The sequence below is a fragment of the Diabrotica virgifera genome, chromosome 8, assembly GCF_917563875.1.
Source record: "Diabrotica virgifera virgifera chromosome 8, PGI_DIABVI_V3a".
Classification (NCBI taxonomy): Eukaryota; Metazoa; Arthropoda; class Insecta; order Coleoptera; family Chrysomelidae; genus Diabrotica; species Diabrotica virgifera.
In genome coordinates, this window is record NC_065450.1 from 48,896,714 (window position 1) to 48,915,515 (window position 18,802).

Sequence of the window (18,802 nt, forward strand, 5' to 3'; positions counted from 1 at the left end):
TACTTTTAAAATTTTTAAAACAATTAAAAACTTCACTTTTTGTTTTAATAAAATAAATGAATACCATTTTACTAAAATCATCTTGGAAAGTAACAAAATATTTAGAGCCACCTAATGATTTGTTTTCCATGGGCCCGCATACATCGCTGTGAATAAGCTGTAATAAACTACTGGCCCTGTGACCTTTTTCTGGAAACGGTAATCTCGTTTGTTTCCCCTCACAACAAACTATACAGTTTTGCTTGTTAATATCAATTTTCCCAGTCACATTCAGTCCATCTACTATTCCATCTTTCATTTTATTTAGATATAGGCTATTTAGATGACCGAAACGTCTGTGCCAGGTATCCCCAGTTACAAATAAACAATTTTTACGATCTGAAATACATTCAGTATTCAATTTATAAACACCATCTATCAATTCAGCTGTTGCAATAATTCCATTTTTATTGTATATTTTGCAACCTGCATTTTCAAATATAACTTCATTTCCATTTTTAATCAATTGAGAAACAGATAAAAGATTTGTCGTCAGATCAGGAACATATAATATATTATTGATGCTTACCTCTAATCTCTTTTTATCGACAATTGTGGTTACCATCATATCACCAGCACATTTCACTTCCAAACTTTCACTGTTAGCCACAGTTATATTGGACGAACTTGCATCTCGGATATTTGTCAACCAATCTTTTCTCGCTGTAAGATGCGTGCTGCATCCAGAATCGACATAAAAATCTGTAGATTTAAAGTTTCCACTTAAGAATGTTGCACTAAACGCATTATTATTAGCACTAGGGCACTTATTCATATAATGACCTTTTTGTTTACACCGGAAGCAGGTTATGTTTTTCTTGTTAACTTTTTTGACATGCTTAGTGCTAACTTCACTCGACTTTGACATAAAAGCTGTCTGCTTTTCACTGTTAGTGCTGTCTATCTGCATATCTAGCAATTTAGATTTGATTACATCAGTGGTAATAGATATCCCCGAATGTTCAATTGCCAATAACATTGGAGTATACTGTTCCGGAAGTCCCGCTAGGAGAAGCGATCCCAACCACAAGTCATCAATTTGGAAACCAGTCCTATTCAACTTCTGTGCAGTTTGGATCACCTGATTCACATAGGATTCCATGGAACTGCAATTTTCCAACCTTAGTGATATGAGTGTTCGAAGCAATCCTATTTTCCTCGAAAAACCTGAGTCTTCGAATAACTTTTTCAGCTTATCCCATACATCTTTCGCCGTTTCAGCTTCTTTCACATGCAAATATATGGATGGATCCAAAGTCAATATTAACTTAGCTTTGGCTTTGGCAACAAGCGTTGTGTCTTGTTCAGTTCCCTGAATACACTTTGTTAGTCCTTCTAGAACAAAGACATTCTCAACCGCGAACGACCAGTCCTGGTAGTTATCTCTACCGGTTAAACGCGGCACACTTGTAAGATAATTCACCGCCATTTTCGATACTGTTAATAACCACGTTGTTAACCAACAAACCGACTAACTAACTTTTTATCGAATGAACACACACTGTTTTGATTTGAACGACCAGAAAATCTTCCACTTAATCGTCTGGGCCCATAACCTGTTCGTAAATTGTAGAGTTGAGGAACAAAAATGGGAGATTTAAGGAACAAATAAAACGTTGTTTACCCAATGGCTGTATTTTAAGGACTACTTGTTAAACAAACGATGAAAGCAACACACTATACAGTAAATAGTAAAGCGGCCAGTAGATGGCACTGCTATAAAAATATTTAATTTATTTATCTATATCCAACACTCTCAAGTGTACTTTCAAATCACCATTCCGAGAAAATCGTTTAAAACAAATTTCACACTTGTACGGTTTTTCTCCCGTGTGCGATCGCATATGTTTTTTCACATCAGCTAGTCTATAACATTGAATAGAACAAATTTCACACTCGTGAGGTTTTTCTCCACTATGTCGTATTAAATGTGCTTTCAAACCACGTGCTTCACCGAACTGTTTAAAACAAAATTCACACTTGTAAGGACTGTCTTCAGTGTGCACTCTCAAATGTTTTTTTGTGTGCACTCCCAAATGTTTTTTTAAATCAAATGAACGAGCAAACTGCTTAAAACACGTTTCACACTTGTACGGTTTTTCTCCAGTGTGCCCTCTCAAATGATTTTTCAACTCACCTTTCGTAGTAAACTGCCGCAAACAAGTTTCACACTTGTGTGGTTTTTCTCCCGTGTGCACTCTCAAGTGTACTTTCAGATTAGTTGCAGTCGTAAACTGCTTTAAACAAGTTTCACACTTGTACGGTTTTTCTCCAGTGTGCACTCTCAAGTGTACTTTCAAACTTCTATCATCAGCAAACTGTCTTAAACAAATTTCACACTTGTATGGTTTTTCTCCAGTGTGCACTCTCAAGTGTACTTTCAAATCACCATTTCGAGAAAATCGTTTAAAACAAATTTCACACTTGTACGGTTTTTCTCCCGTGTGCGATCGCATATGTTTTGTCACATCAGCTGGTCTATAACATTGAATGGAACAAATTTCACACTCGTGAGGTTTTTCTCCACTATGTCGTATTAAATGTGCTTTCAAACCACGTGCTTCACCTAACTGTTTAAAACAAAATTCACACTTGTAAGGACTGTCTTCAGTGTGCACTCTCAAATGTTTTTCTGTGTGCACTCTCAAATGTTTTTTTAAATCAAATGAACGAGCAAACTGCTTAAAACACGTTTCACACTTGTACGGTTTTTCCCCAGTGTGCCCTCTCAAATGATTTTTCAACTCACCTTTCGTAGTAAACTGCCTTAAACAAGTTTCACACTTGTGTGGTTTTTCTCCCGTGTGCACTCTCAAGTGTACTTTCAGACTAGTTGCAGTCGTAAACTGCTTTAAACAAGTTTCACACTTGTACGGTTTTTCTCCAGTGTGCACTCTCAAGTGTACTTTCAAACTTCTATCATCAGCAAACTGTCTTAAACAAATTTCACACTTGTATGGTTTTTCTCCAGTGTGAACTCGCAAATGTTTTTTCAAATTACCAGAATCAGCAAACTGTCTTAAACAAATTTCACACTTGTATGGTTTTTCCCCAGTGTGCAATTTCAAATGTCTTCTTAAACCACATGCTTCACCAAACTGTTTAAAACAAGTTTCACACTTGTACGGTTTTTCTCCGGTGTGCACTCTCCAGTGTCTTTTCAAATTATTATAATCACCAATCTGTCTCAAACAAATTTCACACTTGTATGGTGATTCTCCAGTGTGTAGCCTCAAGTGTTTTGTCAAATTACTTCTTTGATTAAATTGCTTAAAACAAATTTCACACTTGTACGGTTTTTCTTCAGTGTGCACTCTCAAGTGTTTTTTCAAATTACTTCTTTGATTAAATTTCTTAAAACAAATTTCACACTTGTGCAGTTTCTGTCGAGTCCCAATTTTCATATTTTTACTTAACATTTTTCCTTCGATGTGATGTAGGCCTGCATATTTTCCTTTGTGAGACGAATTCGACGTTTCGATAATTTCCATTTTGTTCTCTTCCTGGGAATAACCTAAAATACAAACCAACTATAAACATTTTACTGGAACAGAAAAACAAGGGAATATAAATGTAATAAGTAAATAGCCAAATTTAGGCGACAAACATTTAGACGTTATGCCGCATTTACACTCAGTCCGGTTGGACAGGGAATTGAGCAGGGAAGTGGGCAGCATGGGAGTGTAAATAGGTCAATCGCGCTGACATTGCTCATGCCGCTGCCATTGCACGGCGCTCCCCAAATTGTCGGTTTTTTCGGACGGAAGTCAAAGGAGAGGCACCGCTAATGCGAGTGAGTATTCATATTCAGCCATTCTCGCTCACTTGCCGCCAGCATTTGGGTGCCAAAGGAAGTATTGTGTTTCGTTATGTCTAGGACAACTAAGTACTTACTTGCTTCTATTATTCTGTTGTAATGAAACGACCCTATTAAGCTGCCCTATCTTCTTCTTCATGTGCCTTGTCCGTTGCGGACGTTGGCTATCATCATAGCAATTTGAATTTTGTTTGCGGCGTTTCTGAATAACTCGATCGATGTTAGTCCAAACCATTTTCGTAAGTTTTGAAGCCATGAGTGTCTTCTTCTTCCGGGTCCCCGTTTGCTTTCTATTTTACCCTGTATTATCAGTTGGAGTATATGATATTTATTCATGTCTCATATAACCGAGGTATTCAAGTTTCCGTTTCTTAATTGTGAAAGAGATTTCTTTTTGTTTTCCCATTCGGCGCAATACCTCTACGTTGGTGGTGTGAGTCGTCCAGGATATTTTGAGGATACGTCGATACACCCACATTCCGAATGCCTCCAGCTTCCTCATTAATGTTTCCGTTAGTGTCCACGCCTCTGCTCAATACACCAAGACTGGAAATACATAGCATTTTAGCAGCCGAATTTTTAGTGGGATATATATGTCGGAATGGGTGAATATATTTCTCATGTTGTTAAATGTTGCTCTGGCCTTTTCAATTCTAGATCGTATTTCCATTAAGTCCTCTTTCTCCACTCGCTCTTTGTACCCTGGCCATAAGATACTGAAGCTCATCGATACTACTGGCAAGAACGACTGTATCGTCAGCATATCGGATGTTATTTGTCAATTCTCCATTGATTTTTATGCCTTCGTTTGCTTCATCCAGTACTTTTTTTAAAGCTACCCTATACAGAGTGGGCCAAACAAAAAAGTCCACCTCGATATTTGGCAGTATTTATTAGATATTAAGAAAATAAAAAAAGGTCAATTTTTGATCCAAGGTGGACACATCTGTCATTTGTCAACTCCCTTCCTCCCACCCTTTATTTTTAAATAGGAAATAGGGGTCGTGTGATAGCTCATTTGAAAGGTTATTCAATTCTATATTCAGTAATATCAACATTGACATAAACATTTATACAGGGTGTCCAAGAAAAATTATTTTGAATTTAATTGACACAAAAAGAATGTATGTAATTTATTTACCTCAAAATACATTCTACTGCTGACAGAAAACATAAAAAAATGTTTATTTGATAAATAAACATTGTTTGTTGCTGAAATTCAATATTCAACCTACCAAGAGGCAGATGGGTGGAAGTCTATTTATCAAAAAACATTTTTTTGTTTTGTGACAGCAGTAGAATGCATTTTGAATTAAATAAATTACATACATTCTTCTTTTTGTGTCAATTAATTTAATTCAAAATATTTTTTCTTGGACACTCTGTATAAGTGTTTATGTCAATGTTGATATTACTGAATAGAGAATTGAATAACCTTTCAAATGAGCTATCACACGACCCGTATCCCTATTTAAAAATAAGGGATGGGGGAAGTGGAAGGGAGAGAGTTGACAAATGACAGATGTTTGTACCGTAAAAATGTGTCCTCTTTAGACCAAAAATTGACCTGTTTTTTTATTTTCTTAAAATCTAATAAATACTGCCAAATATCAAGGTGGACTCTTATTTGGCCCACTCTATATATGTTTTTAATAATTAAGCAGATTACATATAAATAATTGAACTTCGAAAATCATCCAAGAAAAACAATCAATATTGATTTAGGGAACAAACAATACCTAATAATTTTTATATCTTTTATATTTTTATAAAATTATAAATATCCTATATTCACATTTATACACTTTGTTGTATGTAGTAGGTACATATTTACTTAGGTCGTTCTATTGCGACGAATTTCTTTCATCCACCATCTTCTTTGACGACGGCGTTTTTGATTTCTTTTGAAAACATTAAATAATTATTTATATTGGCAAGTTTAATGCTGTCGCCGCAATAACCTCCACCATCGTTGCGAGTCGTTCGGTAAAGCGCTGGTTTCCTCGAAAGCGGTGCCGACAACCGCCGATCGTAACACTGCGATGAATGACATCATAAAAAACTGTACCATGCAAAATAATAGCGTTGGTTTCCAAGGATGCGTTGGAAGCCACCGCTTGCTGAGCTTGCACATTCCATTGCCTCAGTGAAGAACCTTGAATTTTTCACCGTAATCTGACGTAATTCATCGCAGTGCTACGATCGCTGTTTCTCGGTGCCGCTTTCGAGGAAACCCAGGCTTAAATGATAAATGAGTTGAGGACTGATGTGAACACTTCACTCACGTCGATATCGTACTTCGGGCAATATTTCCGGCAGCGGCAAAGACTGAGTGTAAATCCGGCATAAAAAGTTTGTTTCTCGGGACGGAAGTCAAAGGACAGGCAGCGCGAGCACGTGTTCACATTCAGCTACTCTCGCTCACTTACCACCGGCAAGTGAGTAAGTGAGCAAGACGATGCTGTCGTCACATTCCATCCTTGAGAGTCGTTCCGTAAATGAGTTGTGAGGGCATTGGTGAGGATTGATTTGAACACATCACTCGCATGGATATTGTATTTCGGTCAATATTTCCGGCAGCGGAAAAAACTGAGTATAAATCCGGGATTGTGGACGTCAACACAATACATGATAACTTAATAATATCATGAGCAAATCAGGAGCAAAACAATAATTAGAGGAAGGATAAATAGGTCTGGATCCTGCGTATGAAAAAAATGTTGATTAATAGCAAGCTGAAAATTTGTTATTAGCTTAAGGGTGTCTAGTCGGATAAACTTTGATATATGGGAACACTGGAACAGGGGCAGTTTTAATTGTGGAACAGGTTAAAAATTTGGAACGGTCACACCACGAAAACGGCACATTTATTTTGTCCGACAGAACAGACTTAAACTCTCCGAATAGAGATTAAACTCTCATGCAAAAATCAGACTGCTATTTATCACCTGTCATAATTCCTGTCATTTGACATATTCTACATGTTCCACTCATTAAAATGCCCATTTGGCGATAAATAGCGGTCTGATTTTTGCATGAGAGTTTAATCTCTGTTCGGAGAGTTTAAGTCTGTTCTGTCGGACAATATAAATGTGCCGTTTTCGTGGTGTGACCGTTCCAAAGAGTACCCCCCGTTAAGATAAGCAAAATGCCCTCACTCTCAGAATTCAATTTTTTTAATTTTTTTACGTTCTGTGCAATTAAAAAATGAGATAACGCGGATTTTTAGCTCGCCACCCCCCTTACTCCTCCACCACAGCCAAAAACGTAGATTTTTAGATTTAATTTTTTTTTGTTGGGTTGCAATTGATTTAAAAATTTCAAAAAATTTACACGTGTATCTGAGGCCTTTACAAAACATGTCCATTTTTTATGGACCCTTAGGTCGAGTGTACATAACCTCAAATTTTTTTTAAACTTTTTTAAAACCTATAACTTTTTTTGGAGGGGGCTGCAGGTCCAATTTTTTTGGATTTTGTGTATTCTATCAAAAGCTATCTCTCTGATTTTTTCAGATTTTTCTGTCAGGTGCGCCATCTTGAAAAATCCGGAAAACTGTTTTTTTAGGGGGTTTTTCTCCATTTTATAGACTGCCACATAGATCAACTCAAGGTTTTGTTAATAGATTATGTATAATTTGAAATAAATGAGTATTTTAGGATTATCAAAAATTGGGCAAAACACCTTTAAACCCCCCCAAAAACCATGTTTTTTTAAGTTATGTAAGGGTTTTTGCGGGCTTAATGATATTTTTTGAGATCGATACAGCCTGAATATTTTTTTTTTCATTTTTTTACGTTATATGTGATTAAAAAATAAGACTAATCGCATTTTTAGCCCACCACCCCCTACCCCTGCCCCCACAAAAACCTTAATTTTTCTATTTTTTTTTTGTTTAAAGTTGCAATTAATTGAAAATTTTTATGAAGCTTCTACAAAACATACCTATTTTTTATAGACCCATGTAGGTCGAGTGTACAATACATATAACCTGAAAATTCATTTTTTATTTTTTTAAAACGTATGTATTTTCTACTTCCAATCGATATTTTTTTAAAACGTCCAATGAATATTGTACATCTCTCTCTTGCGGACGGCCGCTTCAATACATGCTTAGCGCTCATTTTTAATTATTAAAAATAATAGTGAGTAATAAAATAATGACAAAAATTTCTTTAGGCTATTGCAGGGTGGGCTTTAAACTTTGAGTTGGTCACTTTATGACTTTCATAATAATAATTTTTAATCGAGTTAAGCCTTGAAAATGGCCATTTTCGCGTTTTTCAAATTTGAAATTGCATGTAACTCGGCAACAGTCAATTTTATAGAAAAATCACAAGATACCTTTTTTGCTCAGCTTGATCCAAAGAATCTAAAACAAATTTGTCCGAAGTGAAAAAATTCATTTTTTGAATTCGTTTAATAAAATGTTTAAAACAACTTTCCGACCGCGGTACTGCCTGGCACCTTGTGAATTTGTTATAAGGACCTGTTTTTGAGTAAGTTTGTGCAAAAAATTAATCGGAATAATTTACCTAACGGGACAAGCATACAGCGTGGACTATTTGCATTATGAGCCAAACGCTAAAAAAATTAGCAGCCATCGCCAAAATAAAGTTATACGTACCTATTAAAAAACAAAAAAAAATGAGGTTATAATATCTACACTCGACCTTCGGGTCCATAAAAATAGATGTTCTGTAAAAGCCTCAGCTGTGCGTGTGAATTTTTTGTAATTTATAATTTAATAATTACTAACTATTCTAAATGCGAAATAAGCCACAATTTAACAAAAAAATGATTTTTTCTACAACCGTGTTAAAAATGCAATTTTTAGCACTCCATACGTGCGTTAAAAATGCTACTTTAAGGCACTAGTGCTTTAAAATATTTTTAAGGCACTGCAGTTCGTATTGACCGTATAGACAATTTTGATGTAATGTCAAAAAAAAATATAAAAATGGAATGTCAGTCACGTTCAAGTAAAAGTTTTTGTAGATATTGTCCTGTAATTACGTTTGTAGAAAAAATATTGTATGATATGCATGTTAAAAAGTACATTTTTAAGGCACTGATGTGAATTGCAGAATTCGCTATCGCTCATTCTGTAAACTTTCACATGCGTGCCTTAAACGTGTACTTTTAACACTTATATCATAAATAACTATTATTAACGTTTCTACGTCCAGCACGGACGTCGTGGTCAAAATATAAAATATTAATAAATTAAACAAAAATGTTGCTTGGTAAAAAAATCTTCTAATAATTTAATTTAATCTGACTTATTTATATAGATTGTCCCAAACCATTTTTTCAGTGCGTCACAGATTATCGAATTCTCTCTATCGCATTACAGATGGAAAATAAAATCATTTTTTAGTTAAATTGTGGCTTATTTCCCATTTAGAATAGTAAATTACAAAAATGCCACAAATAAATAGCTTCAGAACAACATTAATAATTTAATTGCAAACCAACTTAAAAAAAATCTAAAATTGACATTTTTGGCTGTGGGGGAGGGGGAATAGGGGAAGTGGGATAAAATTGCGATGAGTCTTAAATTTTTAAAATCATATAGAACGTAAAAACATTAAAAAAATTTTCAAGCTGTATCGACCTCAAAAAATATAATTAGACCCGCAAAAATCCTACAAAACTTTAAACAAACATGGTTTTTGGGGGTTTAAAAGTGTTTCGCCCAATTTTTGAATATCCTAATATACTCAGTTATTTCAAATTATACGTAATCTATTAATAAAAATTTGAGTTGATGTATGTTGCAGTCTATAAAATGGAGAAAATCCCCAAAACCCCCCTAAAAAACAGTTGTCCGGATTTTTCAAGATGGTGCACCTGACGGAAAAATCTGAAAAAAATCAGAGAGATAGATTTTGATAAAATACACAAAATGCAAAAAAAATTGGACCTGCAGCCCCCTTCAAAAAAAAGTTATAGGTTTTAAAAAGTTAAAAAAAATTTGAGGTTATGTACACTCGACCTAAGGGTCCATAAAAAATGGACGTGTTTTGTAAAAGCTTCAGCTACACGTGTGAATTTCTTGAAATTTTTAAATCAATTGCAACCCAACTAAAAAAAATTAAATCTAAAAATCTACGTTTTTGGCTGTGGGGGGAGGAGTAAGGGGGGTGGCGAGCTAAAAATCCGCGTTATCTCATTTTTTAATTGCACAGAACATAAAAAAATTAACAAAATTGAATTCTGAGAGTGAGGGCATTTTGCCTATCTTAACGGGGGGTACCCTTTTTAACCTGTTCCACAATTAAAACTGCCCCTGTTCCAGTGTTCCCATATATCAAAGTTTATCCGACTAGACACCCTTAGGCCCGGTTGTTCGAACGCTAATCAACAATGATCATTATTAAATATTTAATTACTGTCACCAAAACTGTCAATGTCAACTTTGTTTGGGTTGCTGAAAACATAATTAATTACAATTATGAGATTTATTATTAATTATGTTAATAATTATTGTTATATTAATTGATTATAGTCTCAGAATTGTAATTAATTATGTTTTGACAACCCAAACAAAGTTGACATTGACAGTAATTAATTATTTGATAATGATCATTGTTGATTAGCGTTCGAGCAACCGGCCCTTAAGCTATTAACAAATTTTCAGCTTGCTATTAATCAACTTTTTTTTCATACGCGGGATCCAGACCTAAAAGATAAAAATGAGTCAAGAGACAAAATATATGTGCTATGGCAGCTTAATAAAAATATTAGTAAAGCACTGAAAGAGAACTGACGCAATAAACACCAAACATATTACAACGGTTTTAATAATAAAATAATAAAATAAAAGTTTAAGGGAGCTCAAGTGAAGTCAAGCTCCAAATAAGAATATTTTTAACACGTTAAGCCCCGCGTGACAAAGATGCTGTCTCACGGTGCTGTGATCTTGCAGGACCGCATGAGCTTACTGGTGTGTCCTACAGCTACATTTTACATCAGACCGCGTGAGTAGGTGAAGAGACATGGTGTAATCTTATGTATTATACCAGGGGTGGCCAAAGTGTGGCTCGCGAGCCACATGTGGCTCTTTGAAGGGTTATTTGTGGCTCTTAATAAATGGACCTGATTTACTCTTAATTTTTGTTTTCCTAACTTCTTTGTAACTAAGTGTAACATCAGGACTTGGACAAGGAGACCCCTTATTACTGTTGCTATTCAATTTGGCCTTAGAATATGTAATAAGTACAGTATCATCTGAGCTGACAGAAGAAGCCCACTCAATCTGCACAAGAGACGTGAGAGAGTTGTTTTCACAACTCGAGGAGAAAATAGGTAGTCTGGGCCCTTCAAATAAATGAAGAGAAGACGAAATACATGCTAATAACCAAAAATCCAAGACCAAGGAGTTAGGCAGGACATAACTATTAATGACCACAATTTGTAATTGGTAAATAAAAGTTTAAACATATGGCGGTAATCACACATGACAACTACATCTGAGGCCTATAGAATCAAAACCTGCTAGATCTATGAATTAAAATTTTGTCAGGAGGCTAAAAGAACATTAAAAATGTAAATTTTCCGAAAAGTATCCTGTATTTTTCAATCAAAGGGACATCAATAAATATCATAAAATGACAAATTAAAAATGACTAATTTGTAATTTTTCTGCACGCCCCTTACATCTTCAGAAACTTGTACCTACTTTAGTTTGGATTTAGCAGAACGAAAAATTTAGGATTTAGCAGGTTTTGATTTTGATGGGCTCTTCCAAAAAGAGGTCTAAGCAAGGATAGTTGCGTGGAATAGAACATCATACTCCCTACCATCATTATTAAGATCTAAGCAACTAAAAAGACAATCTAAATTAAGACTGTATATCTAATTATTCGCTAAGAAAAGATGGGCAGTTCATGCGGTAAATCAAAGGAAGACAGAGTGTTAAAGACGGTGTTTTTTGAAAGACGATAGAAGATAAGTAGGCTGTCCCAAAAAAATGGAAGGATGATGAAGAATCGAAGCACCCTGAATTAGCAAAGGCTGATTGTAGAATTATTTGAATATTTGAAACAACGATGTTAACCATTTTATTTCACTTTAAAATTCGTGAAATCCAAACAGTGAGAGAAAAATTTAATACCTACCTTCTGTACACTTTTTATATAATTGTTTAATTGCGGCTCTCGAAACATTTCAAATTTTGAAAAATGGCTCGGACTATCAAGGAGCTTGGCCTCCCCTGTATTATACCATTGAATAACGCCGGTCTGGGGCAACACTTCAGTGTTTGCGGTTTCAAAATAGGATAATTTGATTTTAAGTTATACATCATAAAAAAAACAGCCATATGTACTTGTACAAATATTTATTCTAAACAAAAATAAAGCTTAGGTTTGTTTTTAGTCGAGGAAATGAAGCATTTTGGCTCGCAATTTTTTCGTCCAGCATGGATTTACTTGAAATTTTCACAGAAGGTAGGAAATAGTCCAAGGATCATTTTCTATATCATACTGCTGTACGCTAAAACTTTGGGGGTAGTTGCCACCCCATCTCGGGGGAGGGAATTTTTTATTACATTTTAACCATGTAAATCGACGTAAAAAGTAATTTTAAGAAAAAAATGTTTTTTGCATTTTCTTCGTAAAACTAATATTTTTCGAGTTATTCGTGGTTGAAAGAAACAGTTTTTAGAGGGTTTTTTTGAGAATATCTCGAAAAATATGCATTTAATCAAAAAACTGTAGATATTAAAATTGCATCTTTTAGTAACACAAACGAAACTGTTTTTCTATAATATTTTTACGGCCAATACAAACCAAGATATGGCATGTTAAAGGTTAGCTTTTTTCGTCAAATGCATAATTTGAAATAATCAAAGCCAAATAACGGGAAAACTTTGCATTTTTCTAGGAAAACTTAGATGTTTTTTCAAGAATACAATAAGATCTTTCAAAAAAAATAATAAAAAGTCTCTAGCATAAAAATTGAGCAACTTATGATCAAAAAAAAGTTGGTATGTACCTGTTTTTCTCTACGAAAAAAACAGTGAAAACAACCCCCTAACTACCCTTGTAACTAAAAATTGGTCCTCGCCTTTCTGCAATTCCTTTTATATTTATATTATCAATACACCCAAGAAGTTTGACCTATAAAGGTCTAATTTTAGAAAAATTGGAATTTAAAGAACAATTGATTTTTTGAAATTTTGCATTTTTTATCATTTTCTTCAAAATATCTCCGAAAATACTGGAGATACGAAAAAAACGATAGACTACTAAATTGTAGCTTTTTTAATAACTAAAATTTCCTTATGTATAGATTTTCATTACAGTGGAGAGTTAGCGAGATATAGCTGTTTAAAATATCTATTTACGAGCAAACATTCCCTTATTCGAGCCAGTTAAACCCACCTCAATTAAAAATTAATTACATAATTTAATTTACACAGTCTTATTACTCTTCCAAAATCCTACAAAACTATTATTGAAAAAACTTTTTATCGCCAAAAATGAAGGAGCTGTTTATAAAACTAATTTTTTTTTCGAAAAATTCGAATAGTCCCCTATTTCAGTACCCTTAAGTACCTTTATAATACCACAGAGCCGGTTCGTATACTGGATGACTTAAAAACTATTTGTAGGTATGTGTATTTTTATATATTTGTAAATTCGTATTTTTGTGTAAATAAATGTTTTTGTACTTCTTTAATTCTACTTTTTTTTTCTGTATAGATCTATTAAATTGTCTACTTATAAAAATTGCAATGTTATTAAGGGTGCTTTTTAAGGGTTGAAATATTATATTATATCCTAAAGCATAAAACAATCATTATTTAACCAGTCAAAACCAAATTTTACCTATATTAAAGTTTACAATGTTTTTATATAATTTTTGACAATAAGGGTAGTTTACACCCCTAAAAATAATCAACGCCCTTGAGCATGATATAGAATATGAAGTACAGGGTAAGATGATCCTAACCCCAAATTTTTATGTAAATTGATGCAAGCCGAAATTATTCTTTTAGGATAGTGTTACGCGAATTGACTTTTAATTACATATTATTAAATAAATAAAAGCCTTACTTGAAATTGTTTATTTATAACACTTACAATTAACACTTATTTAACAACAATATCTAATTTATTTTACACTTTCTAACATTTAATTTATTTACAAATACGACTTATCTACTTTAAAAATACATACATTTCAGAAACCCGATCAAACAATAACGTTCACGCGTCGATAAAAGTATTCACACTGACTCTAATTCTAAAAATGGCTGTTTATATAGTTACATACAATTTCTACTGATTTCCAGAAACATCGAAAAAGGTAAACATTATTTACAAAGCAATTGTTATGTTAAAATCGAATATACGCTCTGAGCTTCGCTGGTGTCGCTCCTAGTGGTTACTAATTCAACTTTCACCGGTAATTTTTAAATTTATTATTTAATTGTTATCGCTTAATATTTGCAACGCAAAAAATTAATTAAATTGTAATCGATTTTTTTAAGATTTTGCTAATCATTTTGACGTTCTATTGATAAAATATGAATTTCTTACTTCGGATACTTTCACAATTATCGTGTAGATGGCGCTAAGATTGATAGATTGATTTATAAAATCATATTACGGAACATTAAAAAAACTTAAATTCAGTATTTAAAACGTAAGTATATTTAAGTTAAAAATGTATACCACAGCTGTGACCAAGTAATATTTTTTATAATTCATGTTTTTAATTATATATTTTAAATTAATCACTTTGACATTTATGTCAAATTTCCGGTAAAGGTTTACAGACTTGTCACTACTGGCGCTCGCGAATTTGTAAATATCCCTTCTACGTACGAGCTCACAGCGTATACCAGAAAAGGATCGAACATCATAAATCAAATTAGGTAAACACGTTTCTTGTTTCTCTCGCCCGCAGACAGTTCGTCGCGAAAGCTTCTGTTGTGGACAGGGCCGGCCTGGGATCGTGACAATACGTAAACTTTTCATATATAGCTCCAACAAGGGTGGTTTTAAGGGTTGAAATATTGTGATATTATATCTTAAAGCACAAAACAATCATTATGTAACTAATAAGAAGCAAATGTTGATAATATTAAAGTTTAAAATGTTATTTTATAATTTTTTACAATTAGGGGTGGTTTTTACCCTTAAAAAACCAAAAGCGTACAACGGCTTAATATAGAAAATGAACTAGAGGGTGAAGCCTAATTCCAAATTTTTGTACAAATCGATGATGGACGAAAAAATTGCGAGGTTTTGCCATTTTTCCAGCTTCATTTCCTCGACTATTTATAATTGTTGTAAAATCATCTGCATCTGATAAAATCACTGCTCCCTAACGGGTTACTAATATCTTCATCCGACATTACTTATCATATATGTAGTTTCATATACTCATAGTTTCGAGTTTGTTCAGCTTCAAAAGAAGACATACTTGCGCTATTAATAAAACACTAAAAATTTGAGAATATGTAGTGGATAGTCCAAGAATCAAAATCTATATCACGCTGAAAGGCGCTTTTACCATGGGGGTGGTTGCCACCCATCTCGGGGGTGGAAATTTTTTATTATATTTTGACCGCAAAAGTTGGTAAAAACATTCATTATAAGCAAAAAACGTTTTATACATTTTTTGGATATAATTAATAGTTTTCGATTTATTCGCTATCGAAAGTGTTAGTTTTATATCGAAAAATCAATATTTTTAATCAGTTTTCTGCTAATAACTCCAAAAGTTTTCGTTTTATCAAAACAACTTTACTTAACAAAAATGCACCTTTTGAAAAAATAAACAAAACAGTTTTTTTTTGAAGTTATACTTCTTTACGGGCGTAATGACGGTGAAATTTTATATGGGAAAACCTAGCGACCGGGCGCATGCGCATTATAACTTTGTTCTGATTGGATGTTCAAATGACATGACAAAAATTATCCAATATGGCAGCTGTGGCACAGCTGTGGGACTGTGCATGGTTTGGTTATAATGTATGCTTGTTGCGTTTTAAAATTTGTAGGAAGAGAAACAACAAACAAAAAGTTAGTTAATGGTTATACTGCCTTTTTAAATAGTTTTCATATTATATTTTTGGACTTATTTACATAGAAGAGATGATTGTTGCATGCCAATGTGAAAGCTCATCAAACTGTGCCTAGTATGAGTGCCGCAGATCTCGCTTATTCAAAGCTAAAGAATCTTTCACTGGTAAGTGTTTTATAAATAGTTGATCAAATTTTGTTATGATATTTGAACATGGCCACTTTGCACGACGCAAGTGATTGCGAAATTTATTAGTCGTTATACGGGCTCCGATACCTACCTTGAACCTACCAAAATACATAAGTAGTATGTAATACTTTTATTTTACACCTTAATATTCACCTAATATATTGTCTTCTTACTCTATGTTTTGTTGTATTTTTTCAATTCTAAATCATTTCAATTCAAAATCAAAATAATTTGATTTACATAAGTTAAAAATGTCAAAAGGTTAATCTGTTTAGTTAGACGATCTTCGCACATAATGACAAGCTGTCTCTGTGGCGAAGTTTTAATGCGGGTGAATCCCAATACAACGCAAATACCAGCCGCGTGGTAAGTTGGTTCGAATCCCAATAGAAACTTTTATTTTTTTATTTTTTTTTATACATTTTATGATTGTAAGTATATTTATTATATAATTTTATTTTCAGAAAATACGTATTTAGTTAAAAAATTTTCCGACAATTAATGTTCAGAAATCATTTGTGACATTTTTAATGTGTTTTTTGGCACTGTTTTAATAAAAAATTTTGAGAAGTAGTAAGTATAAATTAATTTAATATTTAAATAAAATATAAATAAAAAGTATATTAATTTCGTTTATAATCATATAATCATATAATAGAAGTATAACTTCTTACGTGCGTACAAAGTACACACACATTCTTTTTTTAATTTTCTTCAAAACCAATAGTTATTGAGCTAACTTTATTATATGTTAGCTCTTCTTCGTAAATGCTAAATATTGTAGTTTCAAAATCAAAAGACGCGAAAACTATGCATTTTTCGAGGATACCTTGTTCAAACTAATTTAAAGTATTTAAAAATATCTATCTCCAGAAAAAGGCTCTAGCTCAAAAATTAAGTGACTTATAATGAAAAGAATGTCAGTTCCTATTTTTTTCAGCAAAAAGTGATCGGAAACAACCCACTAATACCACCCTAATTAAAAGTAGTCATTGACCTGATTTGGTCTTCTTTATTTATGTATTATTAATAGGTTCTAGAAGTTTGCTCGGCTTAGAATAATTAGTTAAAAAAAAGGAGTTAAAAGCGAATAAAGAGTTTTTGTAGTTTGGTAAAAAATGCCCTTTTCTTCAGAATAGAAAGATTAGCATCAGAGATACGAAAAAATGTTTAAATATGAAATTGTAGGTTATTTAATTCCCAAGAACTTGGTTTGAAAAATTTTTTTCTACGGCAAAAATTGAGTGAATCGTAAATGAGTACCATCGAAAAACATTGATTTTTTAGATATAAAACCAACACTTTCGATAGCGAATAAATCGAAAACTATTAATTTTATCAAAAAAATGTATAGAACGTGTTTTGCTTAGAATTAACGTTGTTATCAACTTTTGCGGTCAAAATATAATAAAAAATTTCCACCCCGAGATGGGGTGACAACCACCCCCATGGTAAAAGCGCCTTTCGGCATCATACAGATTTTAATCCTTGGGCTATCCACTACTTTAGAATTTTCAAACAAATCGGTCCATTCTGTAAAATTGCGAGGTGAAAAGCTTCGGTTCCTGGACTAATTGACTAAATTTGAATGGAAATTTTATTGTGGGTTTCTTAAATGCTCATATTATTTGATAATTTAAGTAAAATTAATTTCCGGTCCGCAGATCTCAAACAGAATGTTTGAACAAATGCGTGCACACAGCGCCTGCGCATGCATATTTCTAATATGGGTGCCGAGAATACTTTTACCGCCCCTACGTCCCTAACTTTATAATTAACTTCATTTTCTACAATATTAAAAAAGCAAAGTGAAAAATTAAAAAAAAAAGTTTTTCAATTCTTTGGATCTCTTCTAGTTAACAATTAATATAGTCTAAGAGCTAGTGAACTCTCCGACTAACGGTCGTCCTGTAAGGCTAGAAATTTGTCTAGTGATAATTCATAGCACACAAAGGCTAAACACCATAACCTGGCAGGCATCAGCGGTGCACGTTTATCTACCAGGTGAATCGAAAAGTGCATAGTTTGGGGGTAAAATAAACTTTCTCCTGTAAGGTATAAATTTAAGTATGTGTTTGAGTAAGTCATTTAGAAGAAATGTGTACAATGACAGGCGATTCTGAAGAGCATCAGACCTTGCCAGGCGAGGGGAAAGATTAGGGGTTTTTCCTAAAATTATTTTTTTTGCATCGAACAATTTTTTTTAGGTTTTTTGAATCATTCCAAACAGAAAAGGTCTTTAGTGATTTTTCTCTTAAGTTAGTTTTCTCTAGGTTAAGGTAATTTATTGATGTGTATTAGGTCGGGAATAATTTATGTTGAGATTGTGCTGAATAGTTTTTGTTATATAAGCGATTGAAAATTTTGAAAATTGCGAAATCATATATTTTTAACCCTAAATCGGACATTTATCTAAAAATTTCAAAGTTGTCAAGGTAGGTAGATATTCTTTAAACATTGATTGATGAAATCCCAAAGAGTTTTTTGCAATACAATATCGGAAACCCCTTTGTTTTTTAATTGCTAATCAAGCGGGCGCGACACTGTAGTATAAGTGAAGACGTTTGAGTTGGCATAAATTCATTATCTCGAGAATGGGCAAATTTCAAGAGAAATCCTCAGACAGGTCGATTTTTATTTTTAAATTAAGACTTTCTGGCATATATGTAATACTAGTGACGTCATCCATGTGAGCGTGATGACGTAATCGATGAT

The 18,802-nt window shown here is 33.3% G+C and overlaps 1 protein-coding gene across 3 annotated transcripts in view; it reads right to left on the minus strand.

Moving 5' to 3' along the window:
* Positions 1–1,655: 1,655 nt before the first annotated feature.
* LOC126889971 (zinc finger protein 501-like) overlaps positions 1,656–18,802 on the minus strand; it is a 46,224-nt gene continuing 29,077 nt past the window's right edge. For 2 of the 3 annotated variants that reach the window (XM_050658756.1, XM_050658755.1), the window contains exon 2: positions 1,656–3,553. In XM_050658756.1, the coding sequence (XP_050514713.1) occupies positions 1,773–3,553 (1,781 nt within the window). In that variant the 3' untranslated portion in view covers positions 1,656–1,772. The remainder of the gene's footprint in view (positions 3,554–18,802) is intronic. The other variant, XM_050658757.1, reaches the window with a different exon arrangement.